The sequence below is a fragment of the Eulemur rufifrons genome, chromosome 7 (assembly GCF_041146395.1).
Source record: "Eulemur rufifrons isolate Redbay chromosome 7, OSU_ERuf_1, whole genome shotgun sequence".
Classification (NCBI taxonomy): Eukaryota; Metazoa; Chordata; class Mammalia; order Primates; family Lemuridae; genus Eulemur; species Eulemur rufifrons.
The window spans coordinates 208,859,679-208,887,420 of NC_090989.1; the positions used below are offsets into that span (position 1 = coordinate 208,859,679).

The following is a 27,742-nucleotide window of genomic DNA, read 5'->3' on the forward strand; positions in this document are numbered from 1 at the left end:
TTGTGCTCCACAACTTCCCATGGAATCTCTGGTAGGTTCTGGCACTTTTCCTTCAGAATTACACCTGAGCTATGTTTTGTTTTGTCTAAAACTTTTCCTTCTTTCTGAGATGATCTGGCAGCTGATGTCCATTTTGCCTCACCCCTCTAAAACTTCTGAGAAAAGAATACAGTTATATAAATTATCTCTTCATTCTTTTTTCTGTTTATATTTTAAGAAGAATAATTATTTTTTGCTTTCTTTTTACTTTAAAAAGAATAAGCCATTTATTGACTAAATATCTATATCTTGATCTCTTGTCCTTTTTAGTAATCTGAGGGTCTTCCCTCTAATTAACTAAAAACCACTCAAACGTATAGAGTTTTCTAGTGTAGTTCCTTCTTCCCTTAAACAATGCCCTACATTTAATGGGAGGAGGACTGAGGGAGATTTATGTTTGAAGGGTGATGCTTCATTTTAGGATTTCCTTTCCTTGCCAGTTTTAGGTTTTTGATTTAAAACTGTTAATCCAGAAGGAAGCAACTCAGGAAGTTATTGTAACTATGACCTCTTGAGGTTTGGAGGTCTGCCAGGATTGATGATTCCCTTCCCCCAATTTAAAATAGACATAACTGCATGAGCACCTGTAGACGTAAGCTTTACTTCTTTCACTGCTCCTAAATGAATAACCCACAGACTACTTTTTGAGTTATTGATGGTTGTATTATTCTGTGTGGGAAATATGAAGATTGGCCAAATATATGAGGAAGTATAAATTATTGATACTAAGAAATTTAATCAATTAACATAAGCTGTGTAGTTTCAATAAATCTAATTATTTTAAAGTTCTTTTATAATATTTATATTATAAACTCATACTGGTTTATAAATGTCATAAAATCTCAGAAATTCCTTTGTACTAAAGATTTTTAAATACCTCTTAAGTAATGTTTTGGTAAAAATATAAAGACGACTTTGCACAAACTTCATAATTTCTTTTGATCTAGTGGAACTATGGAACAAATGCAGTGGGTGTTGGCATCAGAAGGAACTAAGTTCATATCACTGCTTTCCAGTGTTGAAGAATACTGGAAGAATATCTACAGAAAAAAACATGTTATAGTTTTATGATTAGAAACAGCCAGAGCATTTTAATTTGGTTCAAACAGTTGTAAACATCTGCTATCAGGGAGAAAAACTTTCTGGAAGTACTCTAAGATTTTTATACTTTTGAATAAAGAATTAACTGTAGACGAGAAAATCCTGCGATTTCATTGCAAGTAACTGCATCTAAGATACTGTATTAGTTTCTTAGGTTTGTCATAGCAAAGTACCACAAACTTGGTGGCTTTAAAACAATAGAAATTTATCATCTCACAGTTCTGGAGGCTAGAAGTCCAAAATCAACTTGTCAGCATGGCCGTGCTTCCTCCAAAACCTGTAGGGGAGAATCCTTCCGTGCTTCTTCCTAGCTTCTGGTGGTTTGCTGGCAATCTTTGGCATCCTAGGCTTGTAGCTATAGCATTTCAATGTACGCTGCCATCATCACACGGCATTCTCCCCTTTTCCCTCTTTTTGTAAGGACACTAGTTGTGTTGTGTTAAGGGCCCACCTATTGTAGTATGGCCTCATCTTAACTAATTACATTTGCAATTACTCTGTTGCCAAATAAAGTCATATTTGGAGGTACTGAGATTTAGGACTTTGCCATATTTTCTTGGTGGACACAATTCAACCCATAAACGTGATTAACATTAAGTTAATTGTATTATTAATACTTAGTAGTAAGTACAAGGTGTGAGCTTTCACTGTGTCCTATGTTAGCTGTGTCTTCACTTTACATATTTTGCACAGTCTTACACAAATTTTAACTTATGTCTATATATAGAGGCTAATATTTAGGTGGGTCTTGATAGTCTCTATAGTAAAACAGTTGACAAAGAGACTTCTTATAATGAATGGTAAGAAACAAAGTGGAATCTACTGCTTACTATAGAGGACACATGTAATTCAGTGAGTCTTAATATGATTAATCAGCAGATTGTTTAGTGTCTTGGGGAGTCTTGACTTTCTTATCACTTTTTAAATAGAAGAGATTTATAACATATAGCATTTAAACAAAATGCCATAGGAAGAATGATTTATTTAACTTGTTATATTAGATTGCTCTCTGTTTTCCAAAATACTTCTCTGAGATATAGCTGACATATGATAAATTATATGTATCCCAAGTGTACCATTTGATAAGAATTGACATATGCTTTAGCCTTTAGATTTAGTAGGTACCAAAAACCTACAGTAATTTTAGGGGCCCATAAAAATGTTTTAATTTCTTTCAAAATTGTAAGAAAAAAATCAACTTTGAGGTCAAGAAGATGTTTTAATCTATGATATTAATATATATCACCTTTATACCAACATAGTTCTAAAATACTACAAAAATTTTAAATATTTTTTTGTGGAAAAAGGGGCCCATCAAGGCAGAAAAGTGCCTAGAGCCCATGAATATTTATTATGTCCTGGATATAAGCCTGTGAGACCATCACCATGATCAAGATAATGAACGTTTCCATCACCCCTAGAAGCTTTATTGTACCCCTGGGTAATTCCTCCCTTGCTCCCTGCTTTGGCCCTGGCGGTCATGGCTACACTTTCCATTACTATAGATTCGTTTGCATGTTCAAGAATTTTAAATAAATAGAATCATAATATGTGTGCTCTTTTTATGGGGGGGGTCTGGCTTCTTTCATGTATCATGATTATTTTCAGGTTCACATATATTGCATGTATCAAAAGTTTATTCTTTTTAATTGTTGAGTAGTATTCACAATTAAATGCTATATATGATTTGTTTATTCACCTATTGGTAGACATTTGGGTTGTTTCTAGTTTTTGACTATTACAAATAAAGCTACTGTGAATGTTTATATACAAGACTTTTTATGGCCATATATTTTTTATTTCTGTTGAGTAGATGCCTAGGAGTGGAATGGCTGGATCAAATGGTTGCTTTTGAAAAAACTGTCTTTCTGTGACATGCTTAATCTTTTCTCCAGCTATTTGAACACATGGAGTAAATTGTAATAACTGTTTTAATGTTTTTTAACATTTATGTCAGTTCTAGGTTGGTTGCCATTGGTTTGTTTTTCCTCATCTTTATGGGTCTTATTTCCCTGCTTTTCCATGCCTGATAATTTTTGATTGAGTGCCAGACATTGTGAATTTCACCTTGTTGGGTGCTGGATATTTTTGTATTTTTGTAAGTATTCTTGAGGTTTATTCTGGGATGCAGTTAAGTTACTTGGAAATAGTTCAATATGTTGAAGTCTTTCAGATTTGTTAGATAGGATTAGAGCACTGATTAGTCTAGGACAGATTATTTCCCACTTCTGAGACAGAATGCTTCTGAGTACTCCACCCCATGGATTATGAGTGTTTCCAGTCTGGTTGGTGAGAACAGGTACTGTTCCAACCCTGTGCAAGGACTAGACACTGTTCTCCAGTCATGTTGGATGGCTTTTCCCCAGCCTTGGTAGTTACTTCACACACTCGTGCCGATCACTACTTTGCTGAATATTCTAATAGAAGCCTCTGAAAATCTCTGAGGTTCTCTTTCTGTATAGCTTTCTTTTTTGGGTACTCCACCTTGTGAACTCTAACTGACTTGGTCTTCCTGGACTCTCCATGTCCTCAATGGGGAATTCATGTGCGCAAGCCAGGGAATCTGCCAGCTCTGTCTAGTTTCCATATCCCTGTGCTGTGGCTGGGTAGCTCTCTCAAGGTGCAGTAAGCTGGGGCAATTGTAGGGCCTGCCTCATTTGTTTCCATCTCTTATGGATCTCTATCTTTCGTTGCCTGATATCCAATGTCTTACACAGTTGTTGCATTTTGTTTAATTTATTTTTATTTTAATTTTTTTAATTCAGGATATTATGGGGGTACAAACATTTTGGTTATGTGACATGCATTTGCCTTGCCCAAGGCAGGGCTACAAGTGTGTCCTTCCCCCATGCAGTGTGCCCCATTTCCGTTAGCTGTGGGTTTACATTTTATTTAATTTTTTAAAAGTTTTATCAGGTGAGAGGGTAAATCTGATTCCTGTTACTCCATCTTATCTGGAAATAAAAGTTCAGATAGCCTTCTCAAAGGGAGACTGACATTTCTGGTTTCATAATTTCCATTCTCAACAAGAGGCTTTTATTATTCACTTTCCATATCATTGAGTTTTTATGTGGCCTTAGGCATGTTATATTCTAAAATCTGTAGTTTCCGTATTCATAAAACATGCCAATTCTCTGGATCAGGATTCTGTTTTAAGAATTAAACTAGAAAACACATATATGAAGCACCTATAACAATGTCTAGCATTTATCAGTCTTGCAGAGATAGTTTTCTTTTCCATTTTAATTTTTATAAATTATAGTTTCATTTGGAAGATCCATTTAGTTCTTTGTTTAATTTTGGCCAATTTAGAAGCCATCCTTATTCTGAGCGTTTTATAATCTCCTATACATTTTATTGCATAACTATAAAAGTATGGAAAATTCCTTAACAATGATTCAGTGCAACAAAAAATTTAATATATAACTTACTGTTCATTTATTAAGACTTTTAACTCACCATTACCAACATTTTATACTGTTTTGAGAGAGTTACAGGTATGAATTTACAATATTTTAAAAAATGTTATATATACTTTTTTTACTTTATAAATGTTATAAAGATTTACATTTATAATATTTAAAGACATATACTTTGTTTTTATTTTACAAATGTTATTATAAAGATTTACTTTCTTTTTCTCAATAAACCAAAGTATAACTATTAAGAACTTCCTCTTACTGGGCATTTGTTGAGCACTGACTGTGTGCCTAGTCCTGGATGATTGTTACTGGATTTACTCTGAACTACGACCCATCTTAAACCTTCTAATCAATGTGCTCTTTACCTTTACGGACCTCTGGTCATGCTGCCTCTCCCTTACCACTAATGTATACAACCTTTATTTTACTGCCTTATTTTTGTTTTAAATTTCTTGATTAGTTTTTTCATAGGTGTATACTTTTAATAAATAATGTAGATTGTAAAATTATCTGTGGAAGAGATAAGTTTGTTTTCTAACTTGCTACTGTGGGTATCTAGTAGGCATTCAACAAATGCTTAATGGTGAATGAAATGATTAGTTGACAACATATATTGTTTTAATGCAAATTAATTTGTAATTGTTGACCTTTTACTAAGAGGTACCATGGTATGTACCTTACATTTTTAAAGTTATTGAAGTTAAGAGCCATTTCTTCAGTAACTAATTTTTTAAAAAAACTATTTGAATTACAGATTTTCCACAGTGATATTATATGTATTTGTATAGCTGTTTAATAGCAGTTGATTTCACTGTGTGTAACTGAGAATTTATGTTTAAAGAAAATGTACCTTCCATTTTTAGTACTATTTCTTTGTCCTCTAAGGTGCAGTAAGAGTTTTTGTATATTATTAATAGGCTCATTATTCACTTTGGTGTCTCATGGCTGAAAAATGTTAAGGGCTTATACTTCTCCCAAACTTCCAAGTTCCAAAATATTTTACATTTGTTATGACCATAAATAGGAAGATTATACCTTGATAGAACTGAAATACTTTAAAGTCAGAAAGTTATATTATCTGTAAAATTTTGCGGTTAGGTGAACTTAATTTTGTGTTAAAACTTGTTTTTAATTCTTTTGCAAGTCAGAGCCTGTGATTCTTAGTATGATCCTTTGTTAAGTCTCTCGGGATCAGATACAGCTATAATAATTGATTCCATTCATCTAACTTCTGACAAAAAGACTTAGACATTGTTAATTTTCTTCTTTTTCTTTCTTAAAAATTTTGTTTTTTTGTGCTTATCTGTTGATATTTTAATCTTCCTCTTATTCAGTTTTAAGCTGAAGGGAGAGATGCATACAGAGAAACATCATATGTAATTAAATATAACAAAAGCAAATTTGGGAATAGACAATAGAATAATTATCTGAAAAGATTGTGTGAATTTGCTATTGTAGATTAATTTTACTAGTTTTGTTGTTGTTTGTGTTTTCTTGTTGTGTTGACAGGGTTGCTTTAGACACACTTGCTGCATTGCTAAAATCAAGTAAGTTTTTAAATACTAGAAATACTAGATATTCTTTTTCTGAGAATTCTATTAATTATGTTAAAGAAACTGAAAATACAGATTTAGTCTATAGTTATAAAGTTGGTTTATAATATTCTAATGTCAAAGTTGATTTTATCTTCTAGTGTATTTGATACACATTATAATGCCATATTATATTTATTGAGCTATAATTTATTCAGCGCATTTATATCATTTATTAAAGCACATTGATTTCCTATTTCTGAGTTATTTATATGAACACAAAGCTCTGTTAGTAGAAGAAAACATGAAAATATTATAAAAATATCATTTTTAAAAGGTAAAGCTAGCATGGTATTGGGACCTTTTACCATGAGAAATATCTTGAATACCTACTAATTCTGATTTTAACTTAGAACTCTATTATTAAAAATTTTCATTTATGCCATAAATTCAAATTTATAATATTTAAAAAATGGCTATTCATGTAAATTTCTTGTAAATTAGTAAAATTCATTTATAAAATAAAGCACTGTGTTCTTTATCTTCAAAATTAAATCATTGGAGTAGATGTTTCTTATGATGCCTTTGGAGAGTAATTATTCACATTTATATATTTTTTTCTCTACAAGATATTTAGTATCTCTATTTTAAATATTTTCATTAGTACTCCCACGGCTAATTGGTCAATGCTGATTAAATTAACATTTTGTTTAACCGTAATAGCATTTAGTCTTAAAGATCTGTGTTGGGCTTTTATATGTTTTTTGCCCCCAAGGGAGACATAGTTAACAGATAGTTCATCAGAAACTGTCAAGGGTGAGGCCAACTTGCCCTTAAGTTAGAATTACCAGAGGGTTTTTTTTTTTTTTAATAGTAGCAAATGATTAATTGGAAATCTAATATGTGGTAAAATAATGATTTATTAAATTTTAAAAATCACTTTAGGTATTAGTATTTTATACTAAAGTTTGACATTTAAAAATTTTATTTTTGAAATGAATATATGGTACTCAGTTAGATGAGCTGTTTAGCTTTATTTTCATACATGATGTGATAAGCTTTAGACCAAGATCACAATATAGGGATTGATTTTAAAAGGTATTTGTAGCCTTGCTTTGATGTGCCCTGACTTTGTGGTTCAAACTCCATAAATATTAATTCTTGATACAAGTATATACTTTTGATTTGGAGTAGATTAGCTATTAAAACTAAACTTTCATTAAAGGTTACTAATTTTCAGGGCCACTGATGGCAAAGTCATTAATTCTAAGTTAGTAAACTCTTGTAAGTTTTAAGTATTTTATAGAAATCAGTTAACCTTAGATGACTGAAATCTGATACATTCAGTTTTAAGTAATAGTCCCCTTTTTACTGCCTCCCTTCTTTGTCAGTGGAGGGTGGTTGGCACACATACCTGTTTATTCCACTAGAATTCAAAAAAAAGTAACTGACAAGTAGAATGACTCAGGTTTATATTTAATATATTTTCAAAGGACACATGGCACTAAATAGGATGAAATTTTAATAATGCAAAATAATATTTAGCAGCACACTGCATATTTTTAAAGAATGGAATTTTGGAATATTCTCATTTTTGTTTTTAATTCTTTGTTTTTTCGGAGGCGATAGTCATTATAAATGTGGGAGAGTATAGAGCAAAGAATATGTATACACACGGAGTCCAGAAAGATAAGCAGCTCAGTTGCTGCTGTTGGAGTATAGATTAGACACCGCAGCCTAAAGGCAAACCTAAATTGTCTTTTAATTAGTGTGGGAAGAAGAGACATAGGTTGATTTGGAATTTAGTATGCTGAGCACATGAATAAAAATCCCTTTACTAATGTTTTAATTGTGCTCAGTGCAGATTGAAAATAGAGCTCTGTTCACTTCTTTTAAGGGTCATTCAGCACCTGGGTTTGAATTATGGGCAATTTTCTTATTTGATTTTTCATAAGGAATTTTAATGTTTATCATAAATACCATTTAGGCTATTGGAAATTCCAGTGGAAACACACAAAGTTTATAATAGGATTTACAGTGATCATAATGGCTTTTAACAAAAGCATATTCACAGCTAGTAGACTAAAGGCTTATATATTTCAGTTGGTGTAAAGAAAGTATGTATTCATTTAAAATGCATGAAACTTATTTGTCAGAATAGTTTAACTGATTTTGTAAATAGCCAGCCTTACCAAACTACCTATTCTAGACACAAAAGAGGTTTTAAAGCTTTCACATAAAAAAGATTTTTCCCCCTAGTGAGTTTCTTCCACCTTTCTAATGTGAAAACATAGTTCTGAGAAGGAATTAATAAGTTATGTCCTAGATATGTATTATAGCACATTTGGAAACTGTAATAATTCAGGAAATTGAAATTAGTGGAGCCTTACTGTTGCATTGTCTTAGTGTCCATGCCATGAACAAAGGGGTCATTTTATAGGTAAACTTGATATGAAGATGAGGCTGGGCGCAGTGGCTCACGCCTGTAATTCTAGCATTCTGGGAGGCCGAGGCGAGTGGATCGTTTGAGCTCAGGAGTTCGAGACCACCCTGAGCAAGAGCGAGACCCCGTCTCTACTAAAAATAGAAAGAAATTATCAGAACAACTAAAAATATATAGAAAAAATTAGCCAGGCATGGTGGTGCATACCTGTAATCCCAGCTACTCGGGAGGCTGAGGCAGAAGGATTGCTTGAGCCCAGGAGTTTGAGGTTGCTGTGAGCTAGGCTGACGCCACAGCACTCTAGCCCGGGCAACAGAGTGAGACTCTGTCTCAAAAAAAAAAAAAAAAAAAAGAGAAGATGAGTATTTCCTTGTAACTAAACAACCTCAGGTGGGTTGGTATTCCACATTATCTTGCACTCCTTTTAACCGACCCACTAAAGGAACGCTGGGTGGCTTGCTCAGTATCTTGCTATGATATGATTCCCTTGCCACTATCTTAATAAAATGCACCCTTTTGGTTAATAATCTTAAATATAAGTACTTTAAAAAGAATAAAATTAGGTCAAATTTGTGGATTTATTTCTGTTAATTCTCCAATAAAATTAACCATTTACAAAAATCCTTTAATGTAGTTTTAATTATAACAAAAATTTAATGACTAGAAAGCAGGAAAGCATTATTTTGTAATTATGTAATGCTCTTTACATTTCATTTACTGAAAAGTTTCATAAGTATTTTTGACTTAGCATTGTTATGGCATGGATATTCATATAATTGTGGGGTTACTAGAGCAATTAATTTTAGTGGAAACACATAAAGTTTGCACCAGGCGATACCATGGAATAGAGTTAATTTCAGTGGAAATACAGAGTTTGTAATAGAAGTTACAAAAATGACAATGGCTTTTAACAAAATCATATTCATAGCTAGTAAGTTAAAGGCTTATGTAGTCCATTTGGTGTAATTAAAGTCAGTTTATTCATAAATTTTAAAATACATGAACATTTTGTTAGTAAACAAAAGCATTTAAAAAGACGTAGCTCTACTTTTAGTAGAGATTTTGATATTTATAAATTGTGAAACAATAGATGGGCAGATTTTAGGAAAATGTTGTAATTTGCCATCTAGAACTTATCATATTTATTTTGTTAGAAAAAAGTTTAAATATATGCTCATCATTTTTTGGGGGGGCAAAAGTCTTACAAGAATTCATCATAAGATTATATTTTTAGTTTGATTTATTCTACCACTTTCTTTTATCATTTAAAAAAATATTCTTTCTCAATTTTCTTTTGTTAAAGAAACAAATGCCAGGAGAGCTGTAGACAGAGGATATGTCCAAGTACTTTTAACAATTTATGTAGATTGGCACCGCCATGATAATCGGCATAGAAACATGCTCATTCGAAAAGGAATTTTACAGAGTTTAAAAAGTGTTACAAACATCAAGTTGGGAAGAAAAGCATTTACTGATGCCAATGGGATGAAAATTCTGTATAACACTTCGCAAGTGAGTTATTTTCTTCTTGTTATTCTAATTATGTACTAATGATTTGATTCGGTTCTTAAGAAAACTGAATTAGTGTACAAATAGGAAAGTATCATATGATAAATACAGTTTTTGAAAAATCTTAAAACCAAAAGCACAATAATTTCTCACATGTGGCCTCAGACATAATTTGAGAAAATGGTCAGTGCACATCTCTGCAACAGGAGATTTTATTATTTTCCAAAGGTAAAAGGAAGATGTATACATCCATCCACTGAGCAGGAAAGGATTCCATACAGCTGTGTTTTCTAGGATGTATAAGTTGGCTGTACACAGTTTTGCGTGCCCCTCTTATAAGTTACCTGTGGATCCTTTACAGCTGGTAGGGCGGTTCTGTTGTCTTGGTTGTGTCCTCTTGGTCTTACGTGACAAACTTATCTCTTTCTACATGATAATAATTGAGAACCTTTTTTGAATAGAGATGGTACAAAAATGAAACCTGGAACTGAGAATGTTAGTTTTGCTAGCCATCTTAAGTGTAAACATTCTTGACAGTATATTCAGCAAGATCCTTTCTAGCATCTGTAGAAGACAATCAGCCATGGGGAATGCGAATGTTGTGATACAAACCTTTTGTTTTTAGAAGGCTGTAATTATTAAAAATCTGTCTTTTTGAAAATACCATCCAGTTATTTTGGTTGTGTCCTCTTGGTCTACATGACAAACCTTGTCTCTTTCTACATGATAATAAGTGAGACATCAGAACACACATTTAATTGTTTACTCATAGTTTTTTCTTTCCTATGTCAATCATATGCACTTGTTTTTACTATTCTTAGTATAGACAGCAATGGATATTTGATACATGAGGAAGAGTTAGGTGACTTTGTTTATGCCCCTTAACATTTCTGAGCCTTAATTTCTCTTCTTTTTTGATAGGTCACGTGAAAATGTGTATTAAAAATTTTACAGTGTATCACAATGCCATCTAAATGTCAATTGTCACTAATAATAATATTGTTGTATGACAGTTTCAAACCCCTTATCCCTCAGCCCTTCTTTTTTTCTTTTCTTTTTTTTTTTTGGCGCAGCCCCTCTCAAGATTAGATACCAGGGCAGCAGATCAAACTGTTGAAACTTTAAATTGTGATATGCATGCTATTCTTTCATAAATTGAATAGCCAACTTGTGAGAGGTGCCTTGTGAGAGGTGCCTTTGCATGATAACTGATATATTTCTGAGAAAAGCTTGGTCAGATGCATGTTCCTTTTTATTTCTTACACCTTTTAAAATTTCTTTCTTAATTTTTTTTCCTTAAAATTTAAAGAAATTTAATTTCTTTTTTGTTTTATGCCCCAGGCTTACTAAATGACCCCTAAATCACTCCAAAGATGGTACTGATTTCGGTTAATGAAAAATCCTACTCAATTTGCCACATGAGGTTCTTATTTAAAAATAGACATTTTCTGAAAAATACAGCTATTATGTAATTATCTTATGTTAAAATATTGGTTATTGTGATGTTTGTTTCTAGAAAACTATTGATGTATTACTTTCTGAAGTATTATAAAATCGGCTCAGTTATTCACCAAAGACACGTTATCTTTTTTTTTCCCTTTTCTTAAAAAATAGGAATGTTTGGCAGTCAGGACTCTTGACCCTCTTGTCAACACCTCCAGTCTGATAATGAGGAAGTGTTTTCCAAAAAATCGCCTGCCACTCCCGACAATTAAAAGTTCTTTCCATTTCCAGTTGCCTGTTATCCCTGTGACTGGTCCTGTGGCTCAGCTCTACAGTTTACCCGCCGAAGGTAGGACAACAGGGTCACTGCTGGCTTTCCTTAGTTCTCAGAATTATGTGACTTTGTCACCTTTTTGCTGTGTTCAATTCCTCAGCGAAAGAAGGCCTTAATGAACACAACAAACTTTTATATTTTATTTTAGCTAATAAGTATTTCTTTAAGTATAACAAATTAGAGTCTAGTAATTGTTTCCCAGTGTGGGATGTGTTATATATGTGTAATAAGGAACATTATTTGATAGTTTATGTACATTTTCAAAGTATAAGAATGTAAACATTAAATGTTTAGGTAATTATGTTTGGATTTACGTTTGTACTTTTTTTAGTGAATTTTTTTCTTAAGTTAAAAAAAATGTAATTATCAAAATTGTTATAGCTTTCTGCTAAACAAAAACTTGCACATGACTTACCTGCATGAAAATATGAAATTATCAGAGGTAGGCTGTCTGTCATTTTCTATGGAATACCATAGGTATGAAGGAAAGGAAGTAAGAGTTTAAACTTCTTTATGTGGTAAAAAAGATTTTTTTTTGATATGATCTAGTAAAGTGGAAAAGGAAAAGTAGTCTAGGCAATTAATAGAATTTCTATAGTGTTTTCTTATCAGTTGATTACTTTTTTGAAAAAATTGAAGATTATTTATATGTAAGAATACTTACTTGAAATAAGTGTTTGAACAGAATTTTCAAGTAATTATAATTAGCTTCATTATGCTTGATATAGATTTATTAATGGTATATATCACAGGGTATATTATTATGATTTTATTTTTAAGTATTTTAAAATAATTAACAAAACACAAGTTTAATTGATATAAAATATCAAAAGAGAGTATTCAGAGACTAACTTATAAGTAAGATAGCTAAGTAAAAATAATGGTCTAATTCCTTCTTCCCATTCCATTTGAAATTATCAGCAGACCTTAAAAATAGGGGACAATCTGTAACAAATCTGAGAACTAGGTAAGAGGGGCATCCTCTGGAACAAGCATAGAACTTGCAACCAATATGGTAGAGATATGAGTAGATTCAGGAAGAGCATCAAGTCTCTACTCCCCTTCTGTGAAATGCAGTATCTTTGGCTCCAAGTTGAGGTGCCACTAGCACCTTATTTGGAGGGACAATCAGGGAGCACTTGGAATCCCTTTCTCGCCTATTTCTCAGCATAGGATTGGCGGGGTTTAAGTGGCAGTTCTAACTGGTAGAAAGCTGGCGAGGCTTGTCTATGATGTTACAGATAGTAACACCAGGAAGGACGTAGGATATATCCCATAGTGTTCTTTATTTAGTGTCTGGACTGATGGATAGAGAAAGCTGATCTCTAGTGCAGTGAATTCACCAAATGTGGGAAGAAACAACAGAGGTGATAATTTTTGGCCTGCTTCTGCGACCGATGAATCACTGAACTAGAAATGCAGATGTACATTGGCTAACTAGCCTTCATGATTAAGAGGTGAGAGGAGGCTTCTAATAGCAACTCTATAGGCCCAAGAAAATTACCTTCCTTCTGTTTTCCATCTTCTCCCATGTCAGGCTTCATTATATCACAATCTTTATTGTTTTTTGTCTTTCTCAGCTAGAATGTTAGGTCCATGAGGATAGGTCTGAGCTGAGTTTTTACAACATTTCTGACACCAAATATGTGGCTTTTTTTCCTCACATCAACTAATTTCCAATTCTTCAGATACCCGCTGGGTGTTCAGTTCTGACACCAACTACCTGGAGTTAGTGCAGACCCCACAGGTTAAGAGTTCAGTCCCACAAAACCGTCCCCATGTCAGACACCAATTACAAGTGCATGCCACCTGTGTTTCAGACTGACTAGCCGTAAAGTTGGTGGGTTGGGTTCCCATAACCCCTTCCTCAGGGTTGAGAATTTGCTAAAATGGCTCACAGAACTCAGGGACACTTTTTACTTATGTTTACTGGTTTATTATAAAGGCTATAACTCAGGGATAGCCAAACAGAAGAGATGCATAGGGCCAGTATGAGAGAAGGGGTGTGGAGTTTTCATGCCCTCTCCAGACATGCCACCCTCCCATCACCTTGATGTGCTCACCATCCCAGAAGCTCTTTGAACCCCATCATTTAAAGCTTTTATGGAGGCTCCAATACATAGGCATGATCAATTAAATTAACAGTTTTTTATTAAATCAATCTCCATCCCCTTTCTCCTTCTCAAAGGTTGAGGAATGGGGCCAAAGTTCCAACCCTCTAATCGTGACCAGTCTCCATCCTGAAGCCATAAAGGGGCTCACCAAAGAGTCACCTCATTAGAACAAAAGATTCTCCTATCACCTAGGAAATTCCAAGGGATTTAGGAGCTGTGTGCCAGGAACCAGGGACAAAGATCAAATACATATTTATCACAAAAGGACTGTTGTTTTTTTTTCTTCATGTTGTCTTCAGCATCTATTTGATTACATTGGACTTAAGTATGTATTTAATATTTGTTGAAGGAATAAATTGAGCTGGCTTCTCTTGAATGTTAAATGCCAGAAGATAGTAAAGCAGCATGTATGGAGATTTGAAGGAAAAGGGTTCTGACTTAAGATTTCTGAACACTTATGAGTTGCAATCATATGTGAAGGTGACATATCCTTAGGTGTGCCAGGGTACAGAATTAAATTACCCAGGTACCCTTTCTGACGTAATTGTGTGAACTACTACTCCAGCCAGTCAAGTAATGAATTAATGATGTCAAGAGTGCAGAAGATACAGAAGAGTATTTTTATTAAACATTGTAACTTGTTAACTATGTAATACTAAATAATTGCTGTACCATTAATAGGAAACATAATGAATTGTTGGCAAAAGATACATAATACATAACTATTATAAACTGGGTCTTTTACATAAATAAACTAAAATTTATATCGATAGATTTCCTAATATTACACTAGTTTTACATTTCTAAAATGAAAATTATAGAAAATGTGGTTGAAATACATATTTTCCAATGTAAAAGTAACATCTAGAACAGAGATCCTTAGATTGGGTTCCATAGAACCATAGGAATACATGGATGGGTTTCAGAGACTATGAACACTTTGAAATTCTATGTGAAATTATGTGTTTTTTTTTTCTTTGGAAAAAATTTTTCAAGGGGTACATCACTGCCGTGGAAAAGCAAGGACATTTCAAAGATGCACAGGGCTAAATATTATACCAAGCAAGAACAGGCATATCAGTTTCAGTAAGAAATCTAAATGGATAAAAATACTCCTATTAAAAGAAACACTATCAGATTGGGTTAAAAACCAAAATATAACTAGCTGACACATACTGCAGACTCTTAAAATGGCACGGTGGAAAGCTTGAAAGGAAACAGATTGGTAAAGATATAGCTGTTATCGCCAGCCCAAAAGAGGTGAGGAAGGCAGTATTATTATAGTACAAAATATAAATAAAGAACAAAAAAAAGTTTAAAATAGTACAGCAAAGATTATTTTATACAAGCGAGGTAACACATGTGCCAAATAATAGCAAAAATATAGATAAAAGTATAATCATTTGAATAACAAGGAGAAATGGATAGAAGCAGTAGTAATTTTAATATACTTCTAAATTCTTGGCAAATTAAATGGAAGAGGTTAAATCAATCTAAGGGGATGCTAAAGATAACTCCCTCTAATACGTTTTAATATACAGTTGATCCTTGAACAATGTGGGGATTAGGGATGCCTGTTCTCCATGCAGCCAAAAATTTGCATATAACTTTTAACTCCCCCCAAACTTAATTACTAATAGCTTACTGTTGAGAGGAAGCCCTACCAATAACATAAACGATTAACATATATTTTGTATTTATGTGCATTATATGCTGTATTCTCACAATAAAGTAAGCTAGAGAAAAGAAAATTATGAAGAAAATTATAAGGAAGAGAAAATATATTTACTATTCGTTAAGTGGAGTGGTCTTCATCCTCATCATCTTCACGTTGAGTAGGCTGAAGAGGAGGAAGAGGAAGGATTGGTTTTGCTCTCTCAGAGTGTCAGAGGCAGAAGAAAATCCATGTACAGGCAGACCTGTGCAGTTCAAACACATCTTGTTCAAGGGCCAACTGTATGATTGAAATGGCCAATATTCGAGGAAAATATAAATAACTAAAATTTACTTAAATAGTAAAAAACCTGAAATTGAATATGCAATCAAGTTTCTTCAATGAAGACACCAAGTGCTGATGGTTTCATAGATTAGTTCTCTCATCTTTCAAGAAATTTTCCTATGCTTTATTTTCCAGAGCATAGAAAAAAAGGAAAGTTTAGAAGCTAGCATGATGCCGAAAACAAAACCTGGTAAGGATAATCTGAAACAACCTACTGATCAATGTCACTCATAAAAGTAAATATAAAAATCCTAAAATACTAGCAAATTGAATCGAGCAGTATTTTTTTGTATAGGAGGACATTTTGACCAAGTAAGGATTATTTTTAAGAAAGTAAATTCACTGTAATATTAAGACTTAGTAAAATTTATTAGCAATAGGTCAAAGGAAGAAAACCAAATGATCATGTCAGTAAATGACATGAAGAGATTTCATAAAAACCATACCAGTTCTAGATAAAATTTCTTAGGGAAACCAGGAATATTTATTGAACAAGCTGAGTGAGTATTATCTAATTTAATTCAATAGCCAACATCACAAATACTAATGAAATGTTAGAGGATGCCTCTCTCAACCATTATTATTTAATATCATTTTGAAAACTCTAGCTAAATTAGAAAGGTAGGGAAAAAAGAAAGGTATCAGTATCTGTGGAGGATATTACTGTCTATGTAGAAAATCTAGGCAAATAGTTTGTAAAACATGGCTTAGAGGAAAAAATTCAATAAAGTACTTATAAGAACAGCAAATAAAATTCAGTAGCTTTCCTACACACACACACACACACACACACACACACACATCAATAAAAAATTAGGAAACATAAAGGGAAAATAGATCACATTTACAGGAACAATAGCAACAAAAAAATAAAACCTTTTGGAATATACTTTCCAAATCCTTACAAAAAGTGCTGACTCTTTAACGATTACATTATATAGATGTATGATTTTTCTAACTACTTTCCTATATTTATAAGTTGTTTCCAATATTTCTGTTTTTACTATAAATGAGCCAAGGACATTTTCAAAAATAATAAGAATTTTGGTTCACATTCTCTCGTTTTAATTGTATGATTAAGCTATGATAATATTATTAATTATTGGTGATGGTATAAGAATAGATCTTTGGAATAGAAAACAAAGTCTCAGACACTCTAAGCTATATGGCATTTCATATCTGGAGTATAAACCCAAAGGAAAATATCATGTAAAGGAAAATATTTGAAAGATTTGACTAGAAATTAAAAACGTTTTCTTTCTGACGCTGAACTGTGTTTTCCCCTCTATCCAAGCAGTCTTTTGTTTGCAATAGGCCTTTCTGAATTCAATCCCTTTCTTTTTTGCTAAGAGTTCTTTCTTATTCCTTTTATTTTTCTAAATGTCACTTCTTCCCCTGTTTATCCATGACTAACTGCTGTTAGGGCATAGGTAGACATAAGTAGACCCACGTTACCATATGCAGTATGAATATTTTTTGCTGTCTATTTCCAAAAAGAATTTGAGGCAATTTGGTACCTGTATTAATTAGGATAGACTAAGCATAGTCACTCAAACAACAATAGTAATAAACATTTTTATAATACATACTCTTTGCCTGTCACTTTACATATTTTAACTCCTTTAATGCTCACGAGAATACTATGAATAAGTGTCTCCGTAATATAGAGGAGGAAACTAAGACAGAAAGCACTTATATAATTTGCTCAAGGTCAAATAGATAGTAAGTGTGGGAGCCAGGATTTGAATTCAGGTATTCTGTCACTTTGCTGTACAAGATAGTTTTTTTCCTCACATATCCATCTAGAAGATAGACAGATGGTCCTGTGCAGCAGATCTCTGTTCCAGGTCATCAAAGGAAAGAGGTTCTCTTTATTTTGTTTTTAATTATCTTCTATGGTGATTTGCTTGTGTGCTTGTGGAAAATGAGAAGGAAAATGGAGGAGAGGGCAGTTTTCTTTTTAAAGAACATGACTTGGGATTTGTATTCATCACTTTGCTTCTTATACCTTTGGCCAAAATTTAGTCATACATATGGCTATGACTACTGCAGGGGAGGCTGATATCTCCATAGCTAAAATTCAGGGGTTCAATCACTAAAACGAAGGAGAGGAAACCAGATACTAGGGGTACAGTTAATAATCTTTTCTGTAAGTCACATTGGAAATGGAAGTCAAAAAGAGTTTGAAAAAATATCTTTTAAAAATATTTTCTACTCTGCTTAAAAGCACTTGTGTTACATTAGAAGCCTCAAAGTACTCTTCTACTCTTCCTCCCTTGTCTCCCCCTAGATCCATGGTCCCATGTCCTTTTACATTCTACTCCCTGAGTTTTTCTTTAATGCATATTCTTTCCTCTCCTGTACTACTGTATTGGTCCAGGCAGTTATTAGTTTTTTTCCCCTATTAATTGGTCTCCCTGCACTCATACTCTTCCTCTCTCACACCTGCCAGCGTGATCTTTTGAAAACGCAAGTTGTAGCCATTCTTCTCTTGAAAATTCTCAGTGCTTATCTTCTGTAGGTTAAAAGTCTAAACTATTCGGCTTGCTATATTATATTCTTTATTTTCTCATCTTATTTGCCTTTCAGTACTTTTCTAAGCATACTATGCATCCTAGTCATACCTATTATTTTCAAAGGTATTATCTAACTTTCTTATTTCAGAATTATTATTTACTCTTCTTAAAAGTTACACTCACCTATCCTTATATTTACACAGAAATCTGTTACACTTTCTTCAAGGTGTTGCTTAATATCGCCTGTTCTGTGAAGTGGTGAGCTATCAACCCCTTTGCCCCAAGTGGTTTGCAATTAGTTATTGTATCCCTGGTTTTCCCATAATACTTTGAAGTTTATGTTTTCATTAGTGTTTATCTTCTGTATTAAAATTACTTGTTTACTCCTTTCTGCTCTTTAACCTCATGAATTCCTTGAGGACAGGGACTGTATTTACACATCTTAAAAAAAAAAATTCCCAGCACACCAGCACAGTATGTGACACATAGTCATTGAAACAATGGGAGGAGAATTTGTAAGGGATGAAGTGAATCATTGAAATTTATCGTAAGTAGGAAACAGATTGTTTCATTAAGGCTGTTGCAACATAAGACAGTATTAATTTTTTAAAACTGAGAACATTAGTAAAAAACTCATTCATTTTTGCAGTGTTTCCCAAATTTTAAAGCACTTTCACATATTATCTCAAAGGTTTTTCAACAGCTAGGATAGCATTAGGACATTTTTAGTAAGAAATCTTGTTTACTTTTTCTTTGGTAATTGAAATACTTTATATATACGTATATATATAACATTCTACCTCTGTATGTGCATGTCGTAGAATGCTTACCTCTGACCTACTTATAGCACATTTTGTATCATAGTGGATGACGTAGTAGATGAAAGTGATGACAACGATGATATTGATTTAGAAGCTGAAAATGAAACCGAGAATGAAGATGACTTAGATCAAAATTTTAAGGTTAGTATAAATTTCTATCATTAGTCAACTTTATAAATTTACAGTTGTAAAATAATGATTGAGTAAATAAATATATTTAATGATAGATTAATTATCCACATCTTTTTACCATGGATGACTACAGTTAAAGGGGCAGATAATGTTGCTTTAAATCTACTGGTCTTTTTTTTTTTTTTTTTTTTTTTTTAAGACAGTCTTTCTCTGTCGCCCCAGCTAGAGTACAGTGGTATGATCATAGCTCACTGCAACCTCAAATTCTTGGACTCAAGGAACTGTTGCCTCAGCCTCCTGAGTAGCCGGGACTACAGGCACGTGCCACCATGCCCAGCTAATTTTTTTTTTTTTTTCTATTTTTAGTAGAGATGAGGTCTCGCTCTTACTGAGGCTGGTATTGAACTCCTGACCTTAACCGATCCTCCTGCCTGGGCCTCCCAGAGTGCTATAATTACAGGTGGGAGCCACTGTGCCCCTCCCTACCCTTTAATATGAGCAACATGATGGCAATTTAGGGAGATTGAGGAGAGCATACTTTAGTCTTGATCTTGACAGAGGTTTTTCTGTCTTGAGGAGCCCACCTCTAATTACATGTAATTTATAACAGGGAACATTTTAAATCTAATGTAGTCTGTAATTTTTTTGTTTTGTTTTAAGTGCTAACGTGCTATTTTTTAAATTTCAGAATGATGATATTGAAACAGATATTAACAAACTAAAACCCCAGCAAGAACCAGGACGAACAATAGAAGAACTAAAAATGTATGAACACCTTTTCCCTGAGCTTATTGATGATTTTCAGGTATAAATATAGAAAATTCAGCATCCTAACTGATTTTAATAAAAAGTTCTTTTTTTCTCCCTTAGGCCTATAATCACTTTTAATTTGCTTTTCATTTCTAAAAAGTGAAACTAGCATTGCTTTCCTGAGTGACATTGGATAATTATGTCAACATTCTCTGCTGCAGTTGCTTACAACCTCAGTAAATGAGGAGAGATGGACTAACTTTAATTTTTTGTCACATTTTTCATCACTTTTAATTGACATAAATTTTTTACTCTTTTTCTTATATTCTTTAAAATGACATTTCAAAATTGTGTCAGTGTTTCTTGTATCAGTTGCGTTCAACTAATGGGAAGTGAGAAATAAAAAAGTACTGAATTAAAAGTATAATCTCAAGAGCAAAATTGATTCATAGGAAGAGTGACTTTTAACATTTCTCTCCCTCACTTATTTACCAGAATATAATATAGTCAGCCTGCATTAATTACACAGCAAGTAAAGTTGACTGAATTGTTGTCAATTAGTAGATCTAGTTTCTTATTTTCACCCTGTTGCTGACTTTTGGTGGGTCCTTGGGTAAGTCTTTGAAACTGCTCAGGATCTTAAAGTGTACTAGATAATCTCTCAGATTTGTTTAGTGCTCACTGCAAACCCCTTTGTTCCCCACATTCCATGTACTTAATTTATGGTTGCTTAAAGAAAAAGACTTTAATGTGAGGTTATAGGTGAGAAATAAAAAAGAAATCTTTTCCAGCTAATATATACATTTCACAGTTCTAATTACTTAGTTATTCATGTTTCTCTTTGGGAACTTACGAGCCTTGGATGCAGTAGAAGATGCAGCAACCTCACCCCCCCAGCCCACCCCCTCCGCCGCTCTACCTCCCTTGCCTTTACCCAGGTGTCTTGGTAGTCCCCCTAGATTTGAGGTACATTGGAAGGCACTTTGAAATCAGGAGGGCAGGGATAAAGGAGAAAGTATTTGTCAAAAAGAAAAGAAAAGAAAAGAAAAAAGAAGAAGAGGGCAGGAAGAGGAATTTAAGAAAGGGTACAAGTTGATTTTCTTCCGTTCAACCTATAGCAGTTACCTTGCTGCTCTTTTAACACATTTGTGCCCAGCTAAGAAACATTTGAAAATAAAACCCTAGAGATAAACACTGCTAAATCAAGGCAGAAAAATACTGTGGAAGGGATTTGGGGAGGGAATCGATTATTGTGTGAAGAATTCACCTATTTTCTTCTCTGCTTATGAGCCTGTGAGAAATACATATAGTAGCTTCCTCTTACCCACAAGAGATACATTCCAAGACCCCCCCAGTGGATGCCTGAAACTGGATAGTATTGAGCCATATATATTCTGTGTTTATTTGATCTGATAATTGGAATGGCTACTAAGTGACTAATGGGTAGGTAGTGTAGACAGTGTGGATATGCTGGACAAAGGGACGAATCATGTCCTGGGCAAGATGGGCATGTGACAATTCGAGATTTCATCACACTACTCAGAATGGTGCACAATTTAAAACTTATGTTTATTTCTGGACTTTTTCATTTAATATTTCAGACTGTGGTTACCCTCCAGTAACTGAAACCGTGGAAAGGGAAATCTTGGATAAGGGGGGGACAACTGTAATGTGAATACAAATTGTAGTTTTGATGTGGGAATAGAGAAAAGTAACTTTATAATAGTTGTCAAGGCCAGAATTTTGATTCTCATACTTTCACAAGCGAGATTTCTTTCTTTTATTCTCTGATAAGTTCTTCTTGCATGTCTATGTTTAGATTCCCTATTTCCTAATCATAGTTCATCAGCCAGAATAGGCTAACCTTGATGGTTTCCTACATGGCACCTTATAAACTTATCCAGCTTGTTTTTTCATACATCTGTGGTAGCATGATGATATTTACCCTAGGGACTTTGGTTATATTTTGTTTTTATTTCTTTTTTTTCCCTTTTTAATTTGGTTTTAAATTTTTATTGAAGTTATTCATGGAAGAAGTTTAAACAGTCAAATAGTTTTACATAGATAGTCCCCTTCCCACTACTTCCTGAAATCATTTTTAGCATGTTTTTGAAGTTAATCCTCATATCTCTAAATTTTATGTTTAAAGTACCATGTCTTGATTTTTGTGGCCTTCGTTCTTTCTTTTTTTACTTTTTTGTGCATTGTCTTCTAAAGTAGGTATCCGGTGATTTTCAGTTTTTCTTTGTATGTCTGTGTGTTTGTGTGTGTGCGTGTGTGTGTGTATTTAGGCTACAAATGACCCTTTAATTACTGTTTTAGCTGCATCTCAGTAATTTTGGTGTTTAATATTTTCATTATCTTTGCATTGAAACTTAATTTCCATTTTGTTTTTTTCTTTGATTCACTTTTTAATTTCTAATTTTTTATATTTTTTATTGACATAGCATATTGTAGTGGGATAAGGACACATTTTTTATAATTATCTTTTGAATTTTTGAGGCTTGTTTTATTTGAATATGGTCAACTTTTGTTACTATTTCTTGTGTGCTGACAAAGGATTGTTCTGCAGTTGATAGGCACAGTTGTATATTTGCCTATTAGGACAAGATTGTTAATTGTGTTGAGAAGTTAGTTCTTTTCTATCCTTACAGAATTTTATTCTTAGTCTATCAATTACTGTGAAAAGTATGTTAAAAATTTCTCACTATGAAAAAAATTCTCACTGTGATTATGAATCTGTTTCTCTTTGCATGTGTGTCAGTTTTTGTTATATATTTTTTGAGACTTATTGTGTATACATGTAAATTGAATTTCATTCCTTTTTGAGTTGGACTTTTTATTATTATGAAGTTATTCTCTTTATCTTTAAGACTTTTAAGACAAAAAGCATTTCTAAAAAATATTAATGTAGTTACATTAACTTCAGTTACGTGCCTGGTATCTTCTTCAATCTTACTTTCAGCTTTTCAGTAACCTTAAATGTGTATCTTTTAAGCAGCATATAGTTGGATTTTTAAAAATAAAGTGAGTTTTGTCATTTAACTGGAACATTTAGATCATTTACATATAATATAATTATTCTTATATTTGGATTTATATTTATGAAATCTTATTTTGTATTTCCATTTATTTTATCTCTTTTTGTTGCCTTCATTTGGATTACTTTTTTCTCATTCCACTTTTTCTCCTTTACTAGTTTGAAAGCTGTAGTCTTGTTAGTTTTTATTTTAATCAACTTTTTGAGGTATAATTTACATAGAATAAACTACATCCATTTAAAGCGTAAGTTTGAGTATTGACATATATGAAAAAATTCTAGTTACTTGTTATTCTAACATATTTGTCAAAATCTGAAGTTAATTAAAACCTTTTTTTCTTCTTTCCTTCAGTGATAAAAGGAAACTGAGAATATTTTATTATCACTTCCTGTCAACTTATATGCATTTGATTAATGTCTTAACTCTAGCTTTTAAAAAACCCATATGATGTTACTGCTTTATTTTTTTACATTAAGTGTAGACTTACCCACATTTTTATCACTTTAAAATTTTTTCATTACTTATTGTTTCTCAGAACTTCTGTCTGGGATTATTTTCTTTTTGCTTGAAATATGTTATATTTGGTGATATGCATCCTGGCACTCTCTGTTTTTCACTGTGTGTCTGAAAGTGTCTTTATTTTGTAATTGTTCTTTTTTCTTATTTTTTTTCCTTTTCTTTTCTTTTTTTTTTTTTTTTTTTTTGAAAAACAGGTATGTAATCATTCTTAAAATTAATCTTTTTTCCTCTGGCTACTTTTAAAAAATAAATTTTATTGAGATGTAATTTACATGCAATAAATTACACTTATATAAGTTCAGTGAGTTTTGATAAATTTATACACCTGTGTGACTACCTCCCCTGTCAAGATACAGAGTTATTTCCATCTTCCCAGAAAGTATCCTTGTGCCCCTTTATAGTTTCCTCATTTTCTGCTCATCTCCTGCCCAGGTAACTACTCTCTATCACTGTGGTTAATTTTGTCTTTTCCAGAGCTTCTTATATATGGAATCATATAGTTTTTTTTTTTTTTTTTTAACAATGTCAATTGCATTTTATTGGGACTGGGGCCTTTGCTCCTGTGCTAAGCAGGTCTGGATTCTGTAGAATGCTTGTGTGATAAACCCAGGTTGAATAATGCCACACACCCTACAAGTTGTTCTTTTTAATAGGTACCACACGGATGAAGTAGACTACTCCTACTGGTTATGTAATCAATTCTGATTATGTAATCAGTTAAACCAATGCTTTGCCCAGAAGAGGCAAAGAACAACTCTGAGACCACAGGAACAGGTGAAGCCTCAGTGTCCAAACCAGGCCTGCCCTGTTCTTTCAAGTCATAATGTTAGCTCAAAAATCCAAAGAGTTCGGAAGTCAGTAGCTTATTTCCCCAGTAGTAAGTATAATGCTTGGTTTCTTGTAGTAGTCTGAATACATTCTTCTTGAATGAATGGATAAATGAGTAAACAAGTTGAATTGAGAGTACCAACAGTGACAACTTGAGAACTATTTTCAATGATTCCTTATTTTTCTTTTCTTTTTTTTAAATTTCAGAATATTACAAGGGTACAAACTTTGTAGTTACATGAATTGCTTCTGTACAGTTGAGTCAAAGTTATAAGTGTGCCCATCCACCAGGTAGTGTGCATCGTACCTGTTTTTTTTTTTTTTTGAGACAGAGTCTCGCTGTGTTCCCCGGGCTAGAGTGCCGTGGCGTCAGCCTAGCTCACAGCAACATCAAACTCCCGGGCTCAAGCAATCCTTCTGCCTCAGCCTCCCGAGTAGCTGGGACTACAGGCATGCGCCATCATGCCCGGCTAATTTTTTTTTTCTCTATATATAATTTTAGCTGTCCAGATCATTTCTTTCTATTTTTTGTAGAGATGGGGTCTCGCTCTTGCTCAGGCTGGTCTCGAACTCCTGAGCTCAAACGATCTGCCCACCTCGGCCTCCCAGAGTGCTAGGATTACAGGCGTGAGCCACCACGCCCGGCCAAGCATCGTACCTGTTAAGTGTGAATTTCCTCATCCCCTCCTCCCCATTCCCACCTGCATGATTTCCATTGAGTTTTACTTATGTGTACATGAATGTTTCTTGATTAGTTCCAATTTAATAGTAAGTACATGTGGTGTTTGTTTTTTCATTCTTGTGATATTTCACATAGAAGATGGTCTCTGGGTCCATGCAGGTTGTTACAAAAGATATTATTCACCATTTTTTTATGGCTGAGTAGTACCCCATGGCATACATATACCACATTTTATTAATCCACTCATGTATTGATGGACACTTGGGTTGATTCCACATTTTTGCAATTGTGAATTGTGCTGCAGTAAACATTCTCATACAAGTGTCTTTTTGATAAAATGACTTTTTTCCCTTTGGGTAAATACCCAATAGTAGGATTGCTGCATCAAGCAGTAGGTCTACTTTTAGTTCTTTGACTACTTTGTTTAGTTCTTTACTACTTTCCATAGAGGTTGTACTAGTTTTCAGTACCACCAACAGTGTCTAAGTGTTCCTTTGTCTCAGCATTCACACCAGCATCTATTGTTTTGGGACTTTTTGATAGAAGCCATTCTCACTGGAGTTTGATGATATTTCATTGTGGTTTTGATTTGCATTTCCCTGATGATTAGAGATGTTGAGCATTTTTTCTATGTTTATTGGCCATTAGTCTATCTTTTGAAAGCTTGTATTCATGTCTTTTGCTGACTTTTTAATGGGGTTGTTTGATTTTTTTCTTGCTGATTTGCTTAAGTTCTTTGTAGATTGTGGCTGTTCGCCCTTTATCGGATATATAACATGCAAATAAATATTTTTTCCTATTCTGTACACTATCTGTTCACTGTATTGATTGTTTCCTTGGCTGTGCAGAAGCTTTTTAATTTGATCAGGTCCCATCTATTTATTTTTGTTGTTGCTGTGATTGCTTTTGGAACTTTCTTCATAAATTGTTTGCCTAGTCCAATGTCTAGAAAAGCTTTTCTGACCTCCTCTTCTAGAATTCTTATAGTTTTATGTCTTAGGTTTAAGTCTGTTATCCATCTTGAATTAATTTTTGTGGGTGATGAAAGGTGTGAATCCTGTTTCAGTTTTCTACATGTGGCTATGCAATTTTCCCAGCATCATTTATTGAACAGGGATTCTTTTCCCCATTGTATGTTTTTTGTCTGCTTTGTCAAAGATCAGATGGCAATATGAGGGTGGTTTTATATCTGGGTTCTCTGCCCTGATCCATTGATCTGTGTCTCTGTTTTTGTGCCAGTACCCTGCTGTTTTGGTTACTATAGCCTTGTAGCATAGCTTGAAGTCTGGTAAAGTGATGCCTCCCGACTTGTTCTTTTTGCTTCAGGTTGCTTTGGCTATTCAGGATCTTTTCTGGTTGAATACGAAGCATAGAGTTATTTTTTCTAGATCTGTGAAAAATGACATTGGTATTTTAATGGGGATTGCACTGAAATCTGTAAATCACTTTGAGTAGTACAGACTTTTTGACAATGTTGATTCTGCTGATCCTTGAGCATGATATGTTTTTCCATTTGTTTACATCTTCTGTGATTTCCTTCATCAGTATTTCATAGTTCTCCCTGTAGAGGTCTTTCACCTCCTTGGTTAAATATATTCCTAGGCATTTTATTTTCTCTGTTGCTGTTATAGAAGATATTGAGTCTTTGATTTGATTCTCAGCTTGACTGTTGTTGGTATGTGTGAATGCTACTGATTTGGATCTCCATTTGAATATCCTTGATTTCCTTCTCTTGTCTGATTGCTCTGGCTAGGACTTCCAGCACTATGTTGAATAGGAGTGGTGATAGTGGGCAATCTTGTCTGGTTCCAGCTCTAAGTGGGAATGTTCTCAGTTTTTCCCCATTCAGTATGATGTTGGCTGTGGGTTTGACCTATATGGCTTTTATAATTTTGAGGTATGTTCCATCTATGCCTGTTTTGCTAAGGATTTTTATTATCAAAGGGTGCTGAATTTTGTCAAATGCCCTTTCTTTGTCTATTGAGAGAGTCATATGGTCTTTGTTTTTGCTTCTATTTATGTAGTAAATCACATTTATAGATTTGTGTATGTTGAACCATCCTTGCATCTCTGGGATGAAGCCCACTTGGTCATGGTGGGTTATTTTTTTGATGTGCAGCTGAATTTGGTTTGCTAGGATTTTATTAAGAATTTTTGCATCTATATTCATAAGGTATATTGGTCTGTAGTTTTCTTTTTTTGTTGTGTCCTTTCCTGGCTTTAGTATTAAGATGATATTGGCTTCGTAGAATGAGTTGTGGAGGATTCTTTCCTTCTTGATGTTATGAAATAATTTCTTCAGTATATGTACCAGTTCTTCTTTGTAGATCTGGTAAAATTTGAGTGTGAAACCATTTGTTCTGGGACTTTTTTTTTGTTGGGAGATTTTTTTTTTTTATTGCTGCTTCAATTTCAATAATGGATGTTGGTCTGTTCAGGAGTTATGTTTCTTCCTGATTGAGCCTGGGGAAGGTTGTTTGTTTCCAAGAATTTGTACCTTTCCTCAACGTTAAGTTT

At 33.5% G+C, this 27,742-nt stretch overlaps 1 protein-coding gene across 3 annotated transcripts in view; it reads left to right on the top strand.

The window, feature by feature from the left end:
* The window catches only part of AGTPBP1 (ATP/GTP binding carboxypeptidase 1), a 172,887-nt gene that overhangs the window by 65,785 nt on the left and 79,360 nt on the right, over nucleotides 1-27,742 (top strand). For 2 of the 3 annotated variants that reach the window (XM_069474070.1, XM_069474069.1), the window contains 5 exons: nucleotides 6,072-6,109; nucleotides 9,841-10,049; nucleotides 11,781-11,838; nucleotides 19,317-19,414; nucleotides 20,094-20,210. In XM_069474070.1, coding sequence (XP_069330171.1) covers nucleotides 6,072-6,109; nucleotides 9,841-10,049; nucleotides 11,781-11,838; nucleotides 19,317-19,414; nucleotides 20,094-20,210 — 520 coding nt within the window. Of the gene's footprint in view, nucleotides 1-6,071; nucleotides 6,110-9,840; nucleotides 10,050-11,660; nucleotides 11,839-19,316; nucleotides 19,415-20,093; nucleotides 20,211-27,742 lie in introns of all 3 variants that reach the window. The other variant, XM_069474068.1, reaches the window with a different exon arrangement.